This window comes from Felis catus, chromosome B2 (genome assembly GCF_018350175.1).
Source record: "Felis catus isolate Fca126 chromosome B2, F.catus_Fca126_mat1.0, whole genome shotgun sequence".
NCBI classification, from domain to species: Eukaryota; Metazoa; Chordata; class Mammalia; order Carnivora; family Felidae; genus Felis; species Felis catus.
In genome coordinates this window covers 48,310,239-48,324,975 of record NC_058372.1, presented here as the reverse complement: position 1 = coordinate 48,324,975, position 14,737 = coordinate 48,310,239, and the positions used below count along the sequence as shown (strand labels likewise).

Sequence of the window (14,737 nt, the reverse complement as noted above, 5' to 3'; positions counted from 1 at the left end):
TAAATACATATGTAACTGTTAATAATAAAAGGAATAAAAGAGTATTAATGTGGAAATTTCATTAAGGAAATGTTAATAGCCCACATTATCTGTATATAGCCTTCCTACTACTTATTAAACTGAAATATTCATTTCTGTTTCATGTGTATATTTTACAATATGGGAAATTTCATGTAAAATGGAATAATTTACTTTGTGATGAAATTTGGAACTGCAGCAGAATTCCTGCTTTATTCTATTTTATTTCAAAAAACTTTTAATCCATGAGTAATGGCAAAATTTAAAACATGGAACTAGGTAAACACATGAAATCACAACTCATTACTGTTACATTTATTTTAAGCTCTTCTACAGTATAACTATAAAACCCCTTTATTATAGAATGCCTTAGTAGTGTCTTCTGTTAATTGAATTTAGTCTAGAAAATTTAGATTTTCATTGATTATTGTTCTTCTTTTCTGTACAAGATTGAAGATAAAGGTCAAATAACTTTAAGAATTATTATTAGGTAAAAATATCTTGTGTGCTCTACATGAAAAATCTTGAGCAATTTCTTCTCAATTAAAAATAATAGTAATATTCCCCATGGGATTATAATACAACAGAGACTTTTTGAAAGTAATTGAAATGCGTTAAGAAGAGGACAATATTTTCATGCTAACCTTAGTATCAGGAGTCCATATATTATTAAAATAATTTTTTTCATAGACGATGACCTACATCTTTATTTGCCTAGAAGTTTGACAATTGTTAACAATAGAAAGGTCAGTACAGTGTGGTACGAATCAGGTTTCTTGACACGTTCAGGTTTAAATGGACCAAACTTTCATTCAATTAGCCCCTGGCCTTTGCAGCCAGGAACCTCGTTTTCAGTGTCTTAACTAAAGGACAATGAAGGTACAGAACAAGCTATAAAAAAAGGAGGCATCTTAAAAGCAAAAGTCTTCTCTGATCATTCTGGTTTTGTTTTCTTTATTCAACACAGACCCGAATGCTTCTGTGCCTCTAAAGGTTTAGAACACAGCCATCAGGCATGTAGAAGAAGCACAAAGGTAGAAAAAAACGGTTCATATTTTAACCATACAATCATTGACCACCAGCACTTCAAGGAGCCTCCACTAGTCCCTTGGGCTCCTCTCCTCTCTCTGAGGGGCAAGGATTCCTGGAAACATCACTGTTCTTATTTCCATGCTTTTCCAGGCAACACAATACCACTGCTTCTCCTTCAGGAGCCCAAAAGCAGCAAAGCTACCCTTTCCTTTAGCCATCCTGCCAAGAGCCACTAAGTGCAGTCTACTTCCTTGAACTCTTAGGCTGGGGATGCAAAGAAAATGAATGGAAGAGTTCATCTCTTATCTCTTCAATATTATGCTGTGTCTTCTTAGTTATGGGGTGGGGGTAGATCTTAGGGTGGGGTGGGAATGGTCATACATAAAGAGGGCAGAGTTTTCTGGAATTTTGAAATACCACCAAGGCACTGGTAGTTAAGTGGGCTTAACCAAAATATAAGTGGGGTGACCAAAATTTTAGAATTTCTGTCAATTCACAGGACAAAGATTCATGACTGCCCTTTTCAGTTCCCAAAGCATTTATTGATGGATTGATTGCCAGACTGGTCTATTTAATGGAAAGAGGCACTCTTCTGTTACCAGGGAATTAAGTGAAGAAAGACTGGAGCTGTAAGCACTGGTGATGGATTCCAGTTGGTCATGCTTTCTAATCCCTAACTACATAGTTGGATAAGAAAGTGCATCCGTTAGATGTGAAAAAGCATGTGCTGCCTCTCCAGAGTCCAGAAGTGCTTAAAAACTGTGATGTATATAATCCGGAACAATAAATTACGTGCACAAAAAGTTTATCATAACATAAAATTAAAAAGTGACAATTTCATCACACGGTTACACTGCTGTTTTCCTTTTTTTTTTCTTTTTTTTGGGGGGGTTGTCTTTTTTGTTTCATTTTTCATTTCCATTTTTATTTTTTTTATGGAGGGTTGGGGGAGGGTAGAGATTTGGTCCACTGAAGATTAATCACCCTCAATGATATATATATTAGAAAAAATATCAGCAGCAAGACTCTCTAGAAATAGATTCTGTTTGATGTAGCTAGTCTGTCTTTTCTGTTTTGCCCTCTTTCACGGCAGCCTCTGAAGTTTTCCGCAGGGGGGCTTTCTCCGAGTTGGCATGTCCTTGGCCAGAATCCGCCGCTCCGCCATTTTTGTGGGTAGTGTGTTTTTCCAAGTAGTTCAGCATTTCACTGAGGACTGTTTGGAAAGTGCTTAGGGCTGCACATATTGCTGGAGTCCCAAAGCCATGAGTGATCAAACTGGAAATGAGAAGTGGTAGGAAAAAAAGAAATGAACAACTTACAGTATGATACAGAACAACCACTTAACCCAGAACGTTCAATTAAACAGGCATTTATTGTGGTCCTAAATAGTGTCAACCATAATGAAAGGCAGAACACAAGTCAATGTATTGCTTTTGACCATAAGAAATTCAGGATGCATCTAGAAGATTTGTCATTGATAGACTTGATATACATTAATGATTAGCAAGTCTAGGTGTTTAATACATGATTTAGCTCTGATTCTCTATCTCATTAAGAAATGAGTGCTTGGTGGCTCAGTCAGCTAAGCATCTGATTCTTGATTTCATCTCAGGTCATGGTCTCACAATTTGTGACTTCAGGCCCACAACTGACAGCATGAAGCCTGCTTGGGATTCTCTCTCTGCTCCTTTCCCACTCTCTCTCTCTCTCTCTCTCTCTCTCAAAAGTAAATACATAAAGATTTTTTTTTAAAAAGGAAAAAGTTGGGGCACCTGGGTGGCTCAGCTGGTTAAGTGTCCGACTTTGGTTCAGGTCATGATCTCACGGTCCGTGAGTGCGAGCCCCGCGTCGGGCTCTGTGCTGACAGCTCAGAGCCTGGAGCCTGCTTCAGATTCTGTGTCTCCCTCTCTCTCTGACCCTCCCCCATTCATGCTCTGTCTCTCTCTGTCTCAAAAATAAACATTAAAAAAATTAAAAAAAAGGAAAAAGTCTTAAGACTTCATTTATTTAGAAGATAAGAATAGTCAGTGCTTAGACAACTATGCACACCAAAATTTGAAATATAAGATATCATCATAGTTCAAACATCTGCATATCTTTGCTATAATATCTTGCATTGCTGAGTGGGAAAACTGACTTCAGCTCCATTTCTCAATGAGATAGCTAGAAAGGAATCCATATGCTTTAAGGTCTATCAGGGAGTCTGGACAATAAATGGAATTGATTGGAGGAGAAGAATTAATCATGGCTGCATCCACAAAAATAACTGAGTGAAGATATCCATTAATGTCTAAATGTTTGGCTCTGATTACAAACTGCCTCTCTTCTCATGCTTTATTCCTGTTTAGAGCTCTTTGTACCACTGGATGAATTTTATTTTCCTCCATAGTGCCATGTTCTCTTGGTTGTAACTGCCCTCTTTATCTATGGAAGAGTATGCAGAATTTAGTTTTACTAGGTTAAATATTAAAGTTAATAGCCAATATTTGAGTTCTGAATCTATGCCAGGCCATGTTCTATGTGCTTCATTCTGTATCACTGTATATAATTCTGGAAACAACACTAAAAATGAGGTATTATTATTTCCATTTTACAGATGAAGTAATTAATGCCCAGAGAAGTTAGGTAATTTGCCTGACAAATCTAACATTCTGTACTGCCTCTGTGCTTATGTTCTTCCCAGGATGTGGGTATGTGTTACTCTTTTGTTTGTTTGTTTTTGTTTTTGTCGTCGTCGTTTTTTGTTTTTGGGGTTTTTTTTTTTTTTGAGAAATCACATTCTATTGGCAGTTTTAGCTTAGTTTCTCAAACTTTGAGTTCAAACATCTGCATATCTTTGCTATAGTATCTTGCATTGCTGAGTGGGAAAACTGACTTCAGCTCCATATCTCAATGAGAAAACTGGAAAGGAATCCATATGCTTTAAGATCTATCAGCGAGTCTGATAGATCTTATCAGACTTGTAGTTCTGGAAGATGATCATTCTTCTTACTCACTTGTTCTGTCTAAGATCAAGGTTTTTAAAACTCAAGAACAAAGTGTACAGGCGTATATAAATGTGGAGAAGAGTTGTCACCATGACGAACAGTTTTTAAGCTGGTCTCCTTTCTTGGCAGATGGCCTTTCTTGCTTCTATAATATGCAACTGATCATTAGCAGGATGTGTTGTCACCTTTGTCCTGCACTGAGACCCAAATGTGCCAAGTCTTCACTCGGGCTCTGACTTTAGGCACTTTGTGATCTGGAGGAAGTTTTTTAGCTTTGTAAGATGATAACAGTCTTACTAAAACATCTGCAAGGTTCTTTCCAACCCTAAGCCTCAGTCCACAGGTACTAAAGCTTAGGATGCTCTCCTTTAAGCCCAGGATATGAACAGAAGGTTATGGAAATTGGAGCTCAATAGAAGAGCCTAAAATTGATTGTAGAATCTTCAACATGAGAAAAGGTATTTCTTGTGTTGTATACCCAGAACTAATATAACATGGTATGTTAATTAGACTTTAATAAAAATAAATGAATAAAACTTAAAGAAAAGTAACTGTTTATAATGTTATCTTTCAACATGGAAAAATATGTTATGTAAATTGTGTTCATTCCTTCATTTAACATTACCTGCACATTAAAAAACACACAGGGCAGACTGCATAGGATGATAATAAGTACAAAAGATGGCTTCTGTTCTAGCAGTTTTCAATGAGGTTTATAAATCCAAATATTTCAAGTAATGTAATGTTGTATTAGAATAGCACACAAAAAAAGTGTGAAATCACAGGATGATTAAAAGAAATTTCTGGAAACATTATGCTATTCTGTTAGCACCAACCACTCCAGAAAAAATAGGTTTATATTTCATTCATAGTGACATACAAAAAAAGAGAAGAGGAATAATGTAGAATCTACAGAAAAATAAAAGTAAAAACAGAAAGGATGAGGCTGACTTTCAGTCCTAGACAGAAAACAAACTAAGGTGATCTGTTAGTCAAATCCCCAAAATCTTTTACAACAGAGATCAATTTTTGCCTTTGGAAAATAATATTTTCAGCCACAGGCTTAATATTAAAGTTATACTTGGCATTTGCATATATTTTCATCAGATTAATCTCAGAGAGCATTTCACAAACAAATATTACTACCTGGGTTAAACAGTTGCCCTGACGGTTTGAAGTAGATAGTCAAAATGTAAAAGTTCTAATTCAAATTCATCGAAAAGTTTCTCCTCCCGAACCAGACAAGTGAAAGAGACAACTAGCACTGCGCTCAATGTGTCATCTTCATGCCACATTTTCAACATTTTTGCTGAAGGTGGCAGACGATACAAACACCGCATCAGATTTCATATCATATTTGCATTTCTCAGGCCTCCTTCCTCCACCCTTTGTGATCATGTATTCTAGTTCTTTATTTTGAAAGGCTTATCTCAGGCTCTAAGCTTTTCTATCCCCAAACCTGTGATGGCCATTCCTACTTGGGCACCTTTGTTTGCCCTCCTTCTTCTCCTCAGCTGATCCAAAGTCCACCCACCCATCAAAGCTCCTTGGATGATGTTGAAAAACATGTGCCAGTTTCCTGGTCCCATGATTAAGAAATAGAAGGTGTGCTCCTGCCAAAGAGTAGACACTCGCCAAAGTTATGAGAGGACTTAAAAAGAATTTTGAGGAGAAAGGAGTAACATACCCTCCAAAATTGTAACACTAGAGCCTGGCAAGACCATGGGACGACAACAGACAGATGAGGGTAAGATCTCAGTCACCAAAGTAAGGAGGAGGACTGAGAGCTATATGGGTGACCTCAGAGCCCAAGTGATAATCAAAGTACACCAGATCTTTCTTTTTTTTTTTTAAGCTTATTTATTTTGAGAGAGAGAGAGAGAGAGAGAGAGAGAGAGCGAGCGCACAAGCAGGGGAGGGACAGAGAGAGAGGGAGATAGAATCCCACTCAGTCTCTGCACTGAGCCGGATGTGGGACTCAATCCCAAGACTGTGAGATCATGACCTGAGCTGAAATCCAGAGTTGGATGCTTAACCAGATGAGCCACACAGGCACCCCAAAGTACACTAGATCTTAATGTAGTGGCAAATAAGATGTTATCTGTATCTCTAAAACTTTGCGGTTTGAGCTCTTACTATAAATCGGTAATCAAAAGTTGTAGTCTAATCTTAAAAAAAAAAAAAATGAAGAGTTGTCAAGATAAAAATAAACCACAAACGAACAACAACAATGAAAACAAACAGGGCTGAGATGCAACACTATCATCAACCCGTATTCTTCCTGACATTGCCCACTGTCAGCACAGTGGCTTCTGGTGACCTCCTGAGGCAGCAGCCCCTGGGAAGAGAAGGGGCTGGGTACCTCAGTGTCCAGAATGATTGACTTAACAGAAGGCTAAAGTTTCCTGATTTCATTTGGGAGTCTCTGAAGCCCAGAGTAGTAGGATGTAGTTTAAATTTCTGTTCCAAGACCGAGGAAGAGGAACACTGCAGAAAAGGGCCCAAGGTTTGGAGGCCAAACACAAGGCCAAACACAAGGGCCTTGTGTTTGGAGGGAACACAGTGCTATGTTAGCATATGAAAGATTAAATGGTAAGTAAGATACTTTGCTTTCTTTTCAGAGAGTTTAATCTTTAAAACTGGCAATGGTATAAGGAATGGAGTTGAGACTTTTTTTTAAGTATAGGAAACTATTTCAGGATAAAGAAAACACGCATGTGTTTTTGAGACACTGGAGTTGTTAGGTAATCTTTGAAAACTCCTGGAAGATTGGAGAGGAAGCATGAAATAGAACAGAGTAACCCGCCTTAATAATCAGAGCAAGGGATGGGGTGCCTTGGTGGCGCAGTTAGCCTATGACTCTTGATCTCGGCTCAGGTCACGATCTCATGTTCCTGAGTTTGGGCCCTGCATTGGCCATGGCACTGATGGTGTGGAGCCTGCTTGGGATTCTGTCTATCCTTCTCTCTGCCCCTCCCCCACTTGTTCTCTCTCTTTCTCTCTCTCTCTCTCTCTCTCTCTCTCTCTCAAAATAAATAAACTTAAAAAAAATTTTTTAAGTAATCAAAGAAGGGAAAAAGAGACAGAGTTCAGAAACTCTAGCATATTTAATTACATTTAACTCATCCTTTAACAAGGTTCTTGTAATGGGACATTTTTAAAATCAGGTACATTGAGGTTAAATTTACGTAGGGGAATATTTATCCTTTTCGGGTATATGGTCTGTTGAATTTTGATGAACTCATACACTTGTGTAATCACTACAGTTACCCAAAATGTGTTCTCATGTTCCTTTTCAGTCAATATTCCCCTCTTCCCCTCCAGCTCCTGGGAATCAGTGCTTTAATTTCTATCCCTACAGTTTTTCCTTTTTCCCCAACTGTCATATAAACCAAATAATAAAGTCTATAGTTTTCCCCAACTGTCATATAAACCAAATAATGAAGTCTATATAATAAGTCTAATAAAGTCTAGCTCTTTTCACTTCGCATAATAATTCTGAGATTCTTCCATGCTGTGTTTATCAATAGATTTTTTTTTTATTGTTGATTAAGTAGTCCACTTAATGGGTTTATCACACTTTGTTCATATGATGGGTTCTTAGAATTCTGAAGTATTAATATTTTAAAAAGGGAAGTGACCACAGAAGTGCTGCATGGGTTCAGTGGCGAGCCCAATAAAGTAACTGTATTTTTTTTAAGATTTTTAAAAATTTTTGAGTAATCTCTACGCCCACTGTGGGGCTTGAACTTACAACCCTGAGATTAAGAGTTGTATGCTCCATTGTCTGAGCCAGCCAGATGCCCCAGTAACTGTATTTTTTTAAATAAAAGTGTTATTAAAGGACTAACAATGTACTTTACTATAGAATTTTACCAAAGCATCTGACAAAATCTCCCCAAATAAGGAGAGGGGGCAAGTGAGCTAGATGAGGGCAACTTAGATAGACTCACAGCTGGTTGGATAATGATGCCCAAAGTGCAGACTGAGGGCATTTGTCAACCTTGAAGGGTGTTTCCAGTGGAGTTCTGCAAGACTCTCCCATTCATCACACTCTGCTTGCCATGTTAATTGACAATGTGGTTGAAGGCATCATAGATTTAAGTGCTGGCATGAAAATAGAGAGGAAAATTCCTATGTTGGATAATGGAACCAAAATTTTAAAATACCTTAATGTGGTAAAAAGTGTAGGTGGTGGGCCAAAACCAATGGTGTGAAATTTAGGTGAGATTAAGGGAAACATATCCACTTGCAGTATACTGACAGAGAGATCTGCACCAAGAGCAATTCTCAGAGAAAGGCTCCCCAAATCAGTAAGTCTAAACTAAAAAAGCAAAGGTCAGAATTTGAGGTTTAGATCACAGCTAGTCAGGCTTACAAGCTATATTTACCTTCATCTATTCCCTCTCTCTCTCTGTCTAACTAGATAGATTCCAGCTCATTGACTTCATTTTCCTATTACTAATTTCACACTGAGGAGCAGGAAGGGTCTGACAACTGACTGTGAGCAATACAATTACCTGCTGAGAAAATCCAGACTGCTATCATTTATGGCACCTGATGTTAGAGAAAATGTAACTTCTATTTAATAGTCATTTTCTTAATTTTATTCATGGTTTTAAAAACTCCTATTCTGCTAGGTCCCCCCAATTAACATTCTCAAGAGCATCTTTCTGCAATATAAACCATCTTTTCAAATTGGCTCAGCTCAGGAAAATAGTAACTATGCTGGATCCAAAAGGTAATGTTCTACTTTGGACTTTCCCCCTGAGCGTTAGGGTATGTTCCCATTTCAGCAATTGGAGGGAGAGCACAGGGTTAGAACCACCCTTTCTAAGGAGGGAGTATGTCTGTGTGTGCATGTGTACCTGTGGACTTATACTGCTTTTTGTCTTTTTATAGGGTGTCATCCTAATCTCTTCTTGACCAATGGGCTTGACCTGAATAAGCTCTACTGATGATAGAATTTAACTTTTTAAGGGAAAATGTACTGCAGCAGTTCAAACTCTGTTCTCTATTGGTAGGGTTAAAAATGAAGAAATTGAGACAGAAATGCAAGAGGTAATAATAACAGATGGGATGGGGTCCCTGGGTGGCTCACTCCGTTAAGGGTCCGACTTTGGCTCAGGTCATGATCTCATGGTACATGAGTTCGAGCCCCGCATGGGACTCTGTGCTGACAGCTCAGAGCCTGGAGCCTGCTTTGCTTTCTGTGCCTTCCCCTCTGCCCCTCCCCTGTTCATGCTGTGTCTCTCCCTATCTCTCTCTCTTTCTCAAAAATGAATAAACATTTTTAAAAAATTAAAAAGAAATAACAGATGGGAAAGAAGAGATTGCTATTTGAAAGAGAATAAATTAGAATCCTTTCTTCTTTTTCCCCGTGTGATTTTGCTAATAAGATGTTAAGAACAGTGTATCTTTAACTCAGTGTTTATACTTATAAACTACCTGACATTATTGATGAGAACCTATCAGGAAATTTGCATATAATAGAAATTTCACAAACTTCTCTTCACACCTTATGATCTCTGGGTAAGTGCATTTTTTGCTTCTGGCTAAGGCCTTATATGTTTATCTTGAAAGTCTCCAAAGCTTCAATGCTTACTTGGAATATAAATTAACATAGGATTCTCAATAGATAACTACCTGAGGAACAAGAGCTATTTTACTTTTCTTAATCTAAGTAAATATGGTTTATATTCCACTAGCTTTGTTGTAGGCCAGAGAAATGTTACAAAACTTTTCCCATATTGTTCTAGCTGTCCTTCAGAAATACACTATCATTACTTTAATTGATTTGTCTAAACTAATTTAAACAAAACAGCAATTAATAAAAACATAGCCTAAAGCAAACTCCTATGGAATCTTCCCCTGAATTCTTCCTATCTTGGCAACAGTTGGACCTAGGATTCAGCACATTCTTTCTAAAAAATAAGCAAATACTGAATTAAAATATATTGAAAGGGTGGGGGGCCTGGCATGCTACCCTTGATGTCTAGGTCTTGAGTTCAAGCCCCACATTGAGTGTGGAGCCTACTTAATAGAAAAAAAAAATTAAAAAACAAAAAAATAAATAAAATGCATTGAAAAGGAGATGGAAGCCTCATTAGTATTTGCCACTGAAGACTAGGTCACTCAGGTGTGTCTGACAACCATGGATGGATTTTTTTAGCTTTCTTGTGGGACACAAAAAGATGGATATAATAGATACTATTATGCTACACACTGGAAGACAGAGAATCAAGAGAAAATCACCCCCATCATCATTCAGGTACTTAGAGTAAAAACTAATTTCATTTTGTCAAATTCCAACTTTCTACCTGGAAAATGTTTGACAAGCAAACTTCTCTTTGTAAAGGTTGAAACAGTCTGGATTATTATTCTCATTATTTTGTTATGTTGCATCGTTCCAATAGGTGTTTGCTATCATAGATCTTTGATTTCCCAGATTTCATACAAATGCCACTGTCACCAACCTCAGTTTTTGTTTTTTGGCCTCTAGAGGCTGCAGGCAGCAAGGTTTAAAGGGAAGACAAGCCTCCTCTTTCCCTCCCGGATTATTCAGCTACTGCAGGTTTAGGTCCAAATGTAGCCTGAGGCTTAGTCCGTACTCCCCACTACAGTTTCAGGTGACAGTCAGCAAAATGCCTTCTTCTACTCCTGAGAACAGTCGTGAGGCAGATGGCTGGGAACCAACCCCTGGAGAACACCAGCAAAGGATCGTGGGGCTTTTCTGCAAAACCTTACTTCTTTTCAGGGCTGTGAGGGTAAGGCGCTTCATCTCTCTGAGGTAGCACAAACCCTGAATATAGGCCATGGACAGAGACCTCACCCAGAGGAAAGTAGCTGGGGCTTATCCTCCCAAAACTTGATGGCATCTACCCTTTGTAGCCTAACTGGCTGCAGATATAGAGGAAGAAAGAAACTGTCTGATGGAGCTTATTTTCTACATAGATTATATTGTCCCATGGTCCTAAGTGCTTTTAAAATGGAATTTAATTAAGGAGCATAATTAAGGTATATAGTTTTCTGGTGGTGACAAGTTACTGAGATGTACTCATTAGCAAGGCCTTACCAGCACTCACAAGTGTTCTGTGCTTCCTTCAGCTGGTGGTATCCCCAGATACAGCTACCAAAGTCCACCCAGGGAGCTTCTTAAAAGATACCAAAGTGCGGGTCCGACTCCAAAGATCCTGATTTAATTACTTTGGTATAGGTCCAAAACATTAGTATTTTTTAAATTTTTTTTCAATGTTTATTTTTTTGGGGACAGAGAGAGACAGAGCATGAACGGGGGAGGGGCAGAGAGAGAGGGAGACACAGAATCGGAAACAGGCTCCAGGCTCCGAGCCATCCGCCCAGAGCCTGACGCGGGGCTCGAACTCACGGACCGCGAGATCGTGACCTGGCTGAAGTCGGACGCTTAACCGACTGTGCCACCCAGGCGCCCCCAAAACATTAGTATTTTTTAAATGGTACCTATTCAATTTAATGCAACCAGGTAGTTGGGTATGTGCCCCTAGCGCCAAGAAGTAACACCTAACTACCATGTCTGCTATCCTTCCCAGAAAGAGAATGAAGAACTTAGCATTTCCCCCAAGAACTTCTGTAGAACCTGAGTTTCATGGGATGTGAATAGTTATTCTGAGAAAAAAAAGAGTTCCTGTGATCGCGTTTTGGAAACATGGGGCTAAGCATTTCTTCCATTCATAAAGGGTTCTGGGAGCTTTTGATATGCTAATGTGTAACTGGCATACTTCAAGGAGAGTATAATAGGCAGGGTTTCCTGAACCATAAAACACTTGACCATGAGACACTTTCAAGGAGCATCTCATGAGGCTAATGTTCTACAAAACTCACTTTGGAGAAGTGTATTTATGACATCCCTGAATCTCTGCCAGACTGGGTGATGTGTTGCCCATCTACCATCATAAGGTCTCATTCTTCCTGCTCTTCTCAGCCACTTACTCAGGTCCCAAAGGGGATTGAGTCCTTGTGATTCCATTTTACTTCAATCCAGCTCATTAGCAAAGGAGGCTAAAGATATGATCATTGCATGTGCATTAGGAAAGACCCAAGTCAGTCACATTCTAGTCAACTCTTTGAAGGTGAAGATATTTTTGACATCTGCACCCTATTTTTGCATATAAGAATAGAGTTTTTAGGAATAAATTAACCATCTCCTTATATTTCTCCCTATCAGGCAATTTATATTTTCTATTTAGAATAAGGGAAAGGAAATGCTAAGCTTAGGGCTTTGTGCTTTCTTAGATGAATTTTATTCAATTGTCAACTTTTTAAAATGAACAACTTTCTGAAACATAAAGAGAAAAAAATGAGATCATATGGGAACACAGAATAGAATAATGATTTAACAGGGAGCAGAAAATGGAGAATAGGGTAAAAGATCATTGGTGTAGAATGAACCTTAGGGATCATCCAACTTAAATGTATTAATTTATAGATGAACATGCAGAGGCCAGACTGGTAAAATGTCACCTCTAAAACCATACTATCAGCTGGAAACAAGAGGAGACAGAGTTAGGTCCCTGAAACCCATCCTGAGTGCTTCCCACAATCCTGTGTTGTCTCCCCAGGCCCTCCCCAAATCCAGAGCTCAACAAAGATAGAAATTATTGAAATAAAAATGTATCCAACTTCTTTACCAACTATGCACTCCTGAGGCAATAATTCACATGTGTTGTTTTTACAGGGCCATGTTTGCGACTTGCAGTTGCCTCAGGGGGTGCCTGGGTGGCTCAGTTGGTTGAGTGTTGGACTTCAGCTCCATGATCTTGCAGTTTGTGGGTTCGAGCCTCGCATTGGGCTCTGTGCTGACAGCTGAGAGCCTGGAGCCTGCTTCAGATTCTGTGACCCCCTCCCCTGCTCATGCTCTGTCACTCACTCAAGAATAAATAAACATTAAAAAATTTTTTTTGAAATAAAAAGGAAACAATTTCTTCTGGTTTCTATTGTTTGAATTACTAGTTTCCTATGTGCTGACCCTAAAAATCCATTAAATTGCCATCAAGTGACCTTCAAGGGATGCTTTTATATGTGTATCTCCTGCGGCATTTGCTTTGGTGCCATGCAGCTTGTGAAGTATGATAAATATTGACAACTGATTTAACTCTTAAATTTCTTGCCCAATGTTAAGTTAATCTAAGTAATTTAATGTAGGTTCCTACAAGAAGTTCATCATGGTTCCACCTGTTTGCTAAGGAAGTGAAATTGTTTACTTTTTACTCTACATTTTATTTTTACTCTACATTTTTACTAGGAAATTTTTTACTTCAAAGGAGACTATTTTTACTCTTATGTAAATAGAAACTGTCCTTATTTAACTAGTGAATAAAAGGTGACCACCTACAGTTATGTGTTGCTTTCTTTGCACATGGGAATTGTCCCCAGTTTCTTGAAGTTTAAGCTAAAGTTTTGAAGTTTAATTTCAACCTTACATAAAGGAGCTTAAGTTTGGGAAATATAGGACTTTTATTCTTCACAATTCGGTCCCATTATTTTGAATATTCTTAATTTTTTTAGTTTTTTAAAATGTTTATTCATTTTTGAGAGAGAGAGAGTGAGTGCAAGCAGGGGAAGGACAGAGAGAGAGGGAGACACAGAATCTTAAGCAGGCTCCAGGCTGAATACTAAATCAGCACAGAGCCCAAAGTGGGGCTTGAACCCATGAACCGTAAGATCATGACCGGAGCTGAAGGCAGGGGCTTAACTGATTTAGCCACCCATGCATCCTTCATTATTTTGAATATTCTTAAATAAAATGGTCTTGAAAGACCCCTTGAACTGGCAGAACATCCTGAAGAAGGCTTAATAATTTAACTTCTTAAATGCCAATCCTAGTTGTATAATTTCATGGCGTTTTCTCTTTTGAAATTAGACATTTAATTGAAATGCCTTCATTTCTCTTGTGACATGCAAGAATGCTTTCACAAGATTAATAAAATCATCCACTGCTGATTACCTTCCCTAACACTTTTCCATCCCCACCCCCCCACCCCCCACCTACAAAATGAGAAAAATAAAAACAAGAAACAAAACATACACACTTTGGGAGTTTCGGTTTCTGGAGAAAACCAAACATGTCATGTTTAAGTAGAGACACACATCCTCTCTTGAGGGTGTTGCGGAGAAGGTAGTCGAGCTGACTGGAATTCATGTCATATGTGGAATACTAAAGCAAAGGGGGATGAACAGCCCAGAAAGAGAAAACTCAGACACCAGAGCTGTCTTTAGAAATTGGGAGGGAAACAGAACTAAACTGACTCTGGAAGGCCCCCAAGGAGTGGGATGTTAGGGAGACAGACGTTGCCTCCATGGAAGGAAGGCATTTCAAATAGAGTTGGTGGTGATAGAAGGGATGTCTAGGTAATAAAAGAGCAGTCTATCATTGAAAGTTTTTAAGCCCGGAATGGGTGACAACCTGACAAGGATGTTGGAGAGAAGATCCAAATGTTGAGGGAGAGTGGGAAATGTAAGGGGCCTTCCAACATTGAGAATCAATGAAGAAAATGTAATCACAAGCAAAATACAGTTATCTGGGACTGCCTATACATTTCTTATTTCCAGGAACTATGGGAGTAGTAGAAAGGTCTATTTCTGAGAAGGTGTGATGTCAATACACTTTTTGACTCAAACAGAAGAATTAAGCACATTGATCATTTCACTTCCCCAGCCCATGG

The 14,737-nt window shown here is 38.6% G+C and overlaps 1 protein-coding gene across 2 annotated transcripts in view; it reads right to left on the bottom strand.

Annotated features, from left to right (window-relative positions):
* Positions 1-696: 696 nt before the first annotated feature.
* The window catches only part of TFAP2D (transcription factor AP-2 delta), a 59,445-nt gene continuing 45,404 nt past the window's right edge, over positions 697-14,737 (bottom strand). For both annotated transcript variants that reach the window (XM_003986229.4, XM_045057636.1), the window contains one exon: positions 697-2,325. In XM_003986229.4, the coding sequence (XP_003986278.1) occupies positions 2,106-2,325 (220 nt within the window). In that variant the 3' untranslated portion in view covers positions 697-2,105. The remainder of the gene's footprint in view (positions 2,326-14,737) is intronic.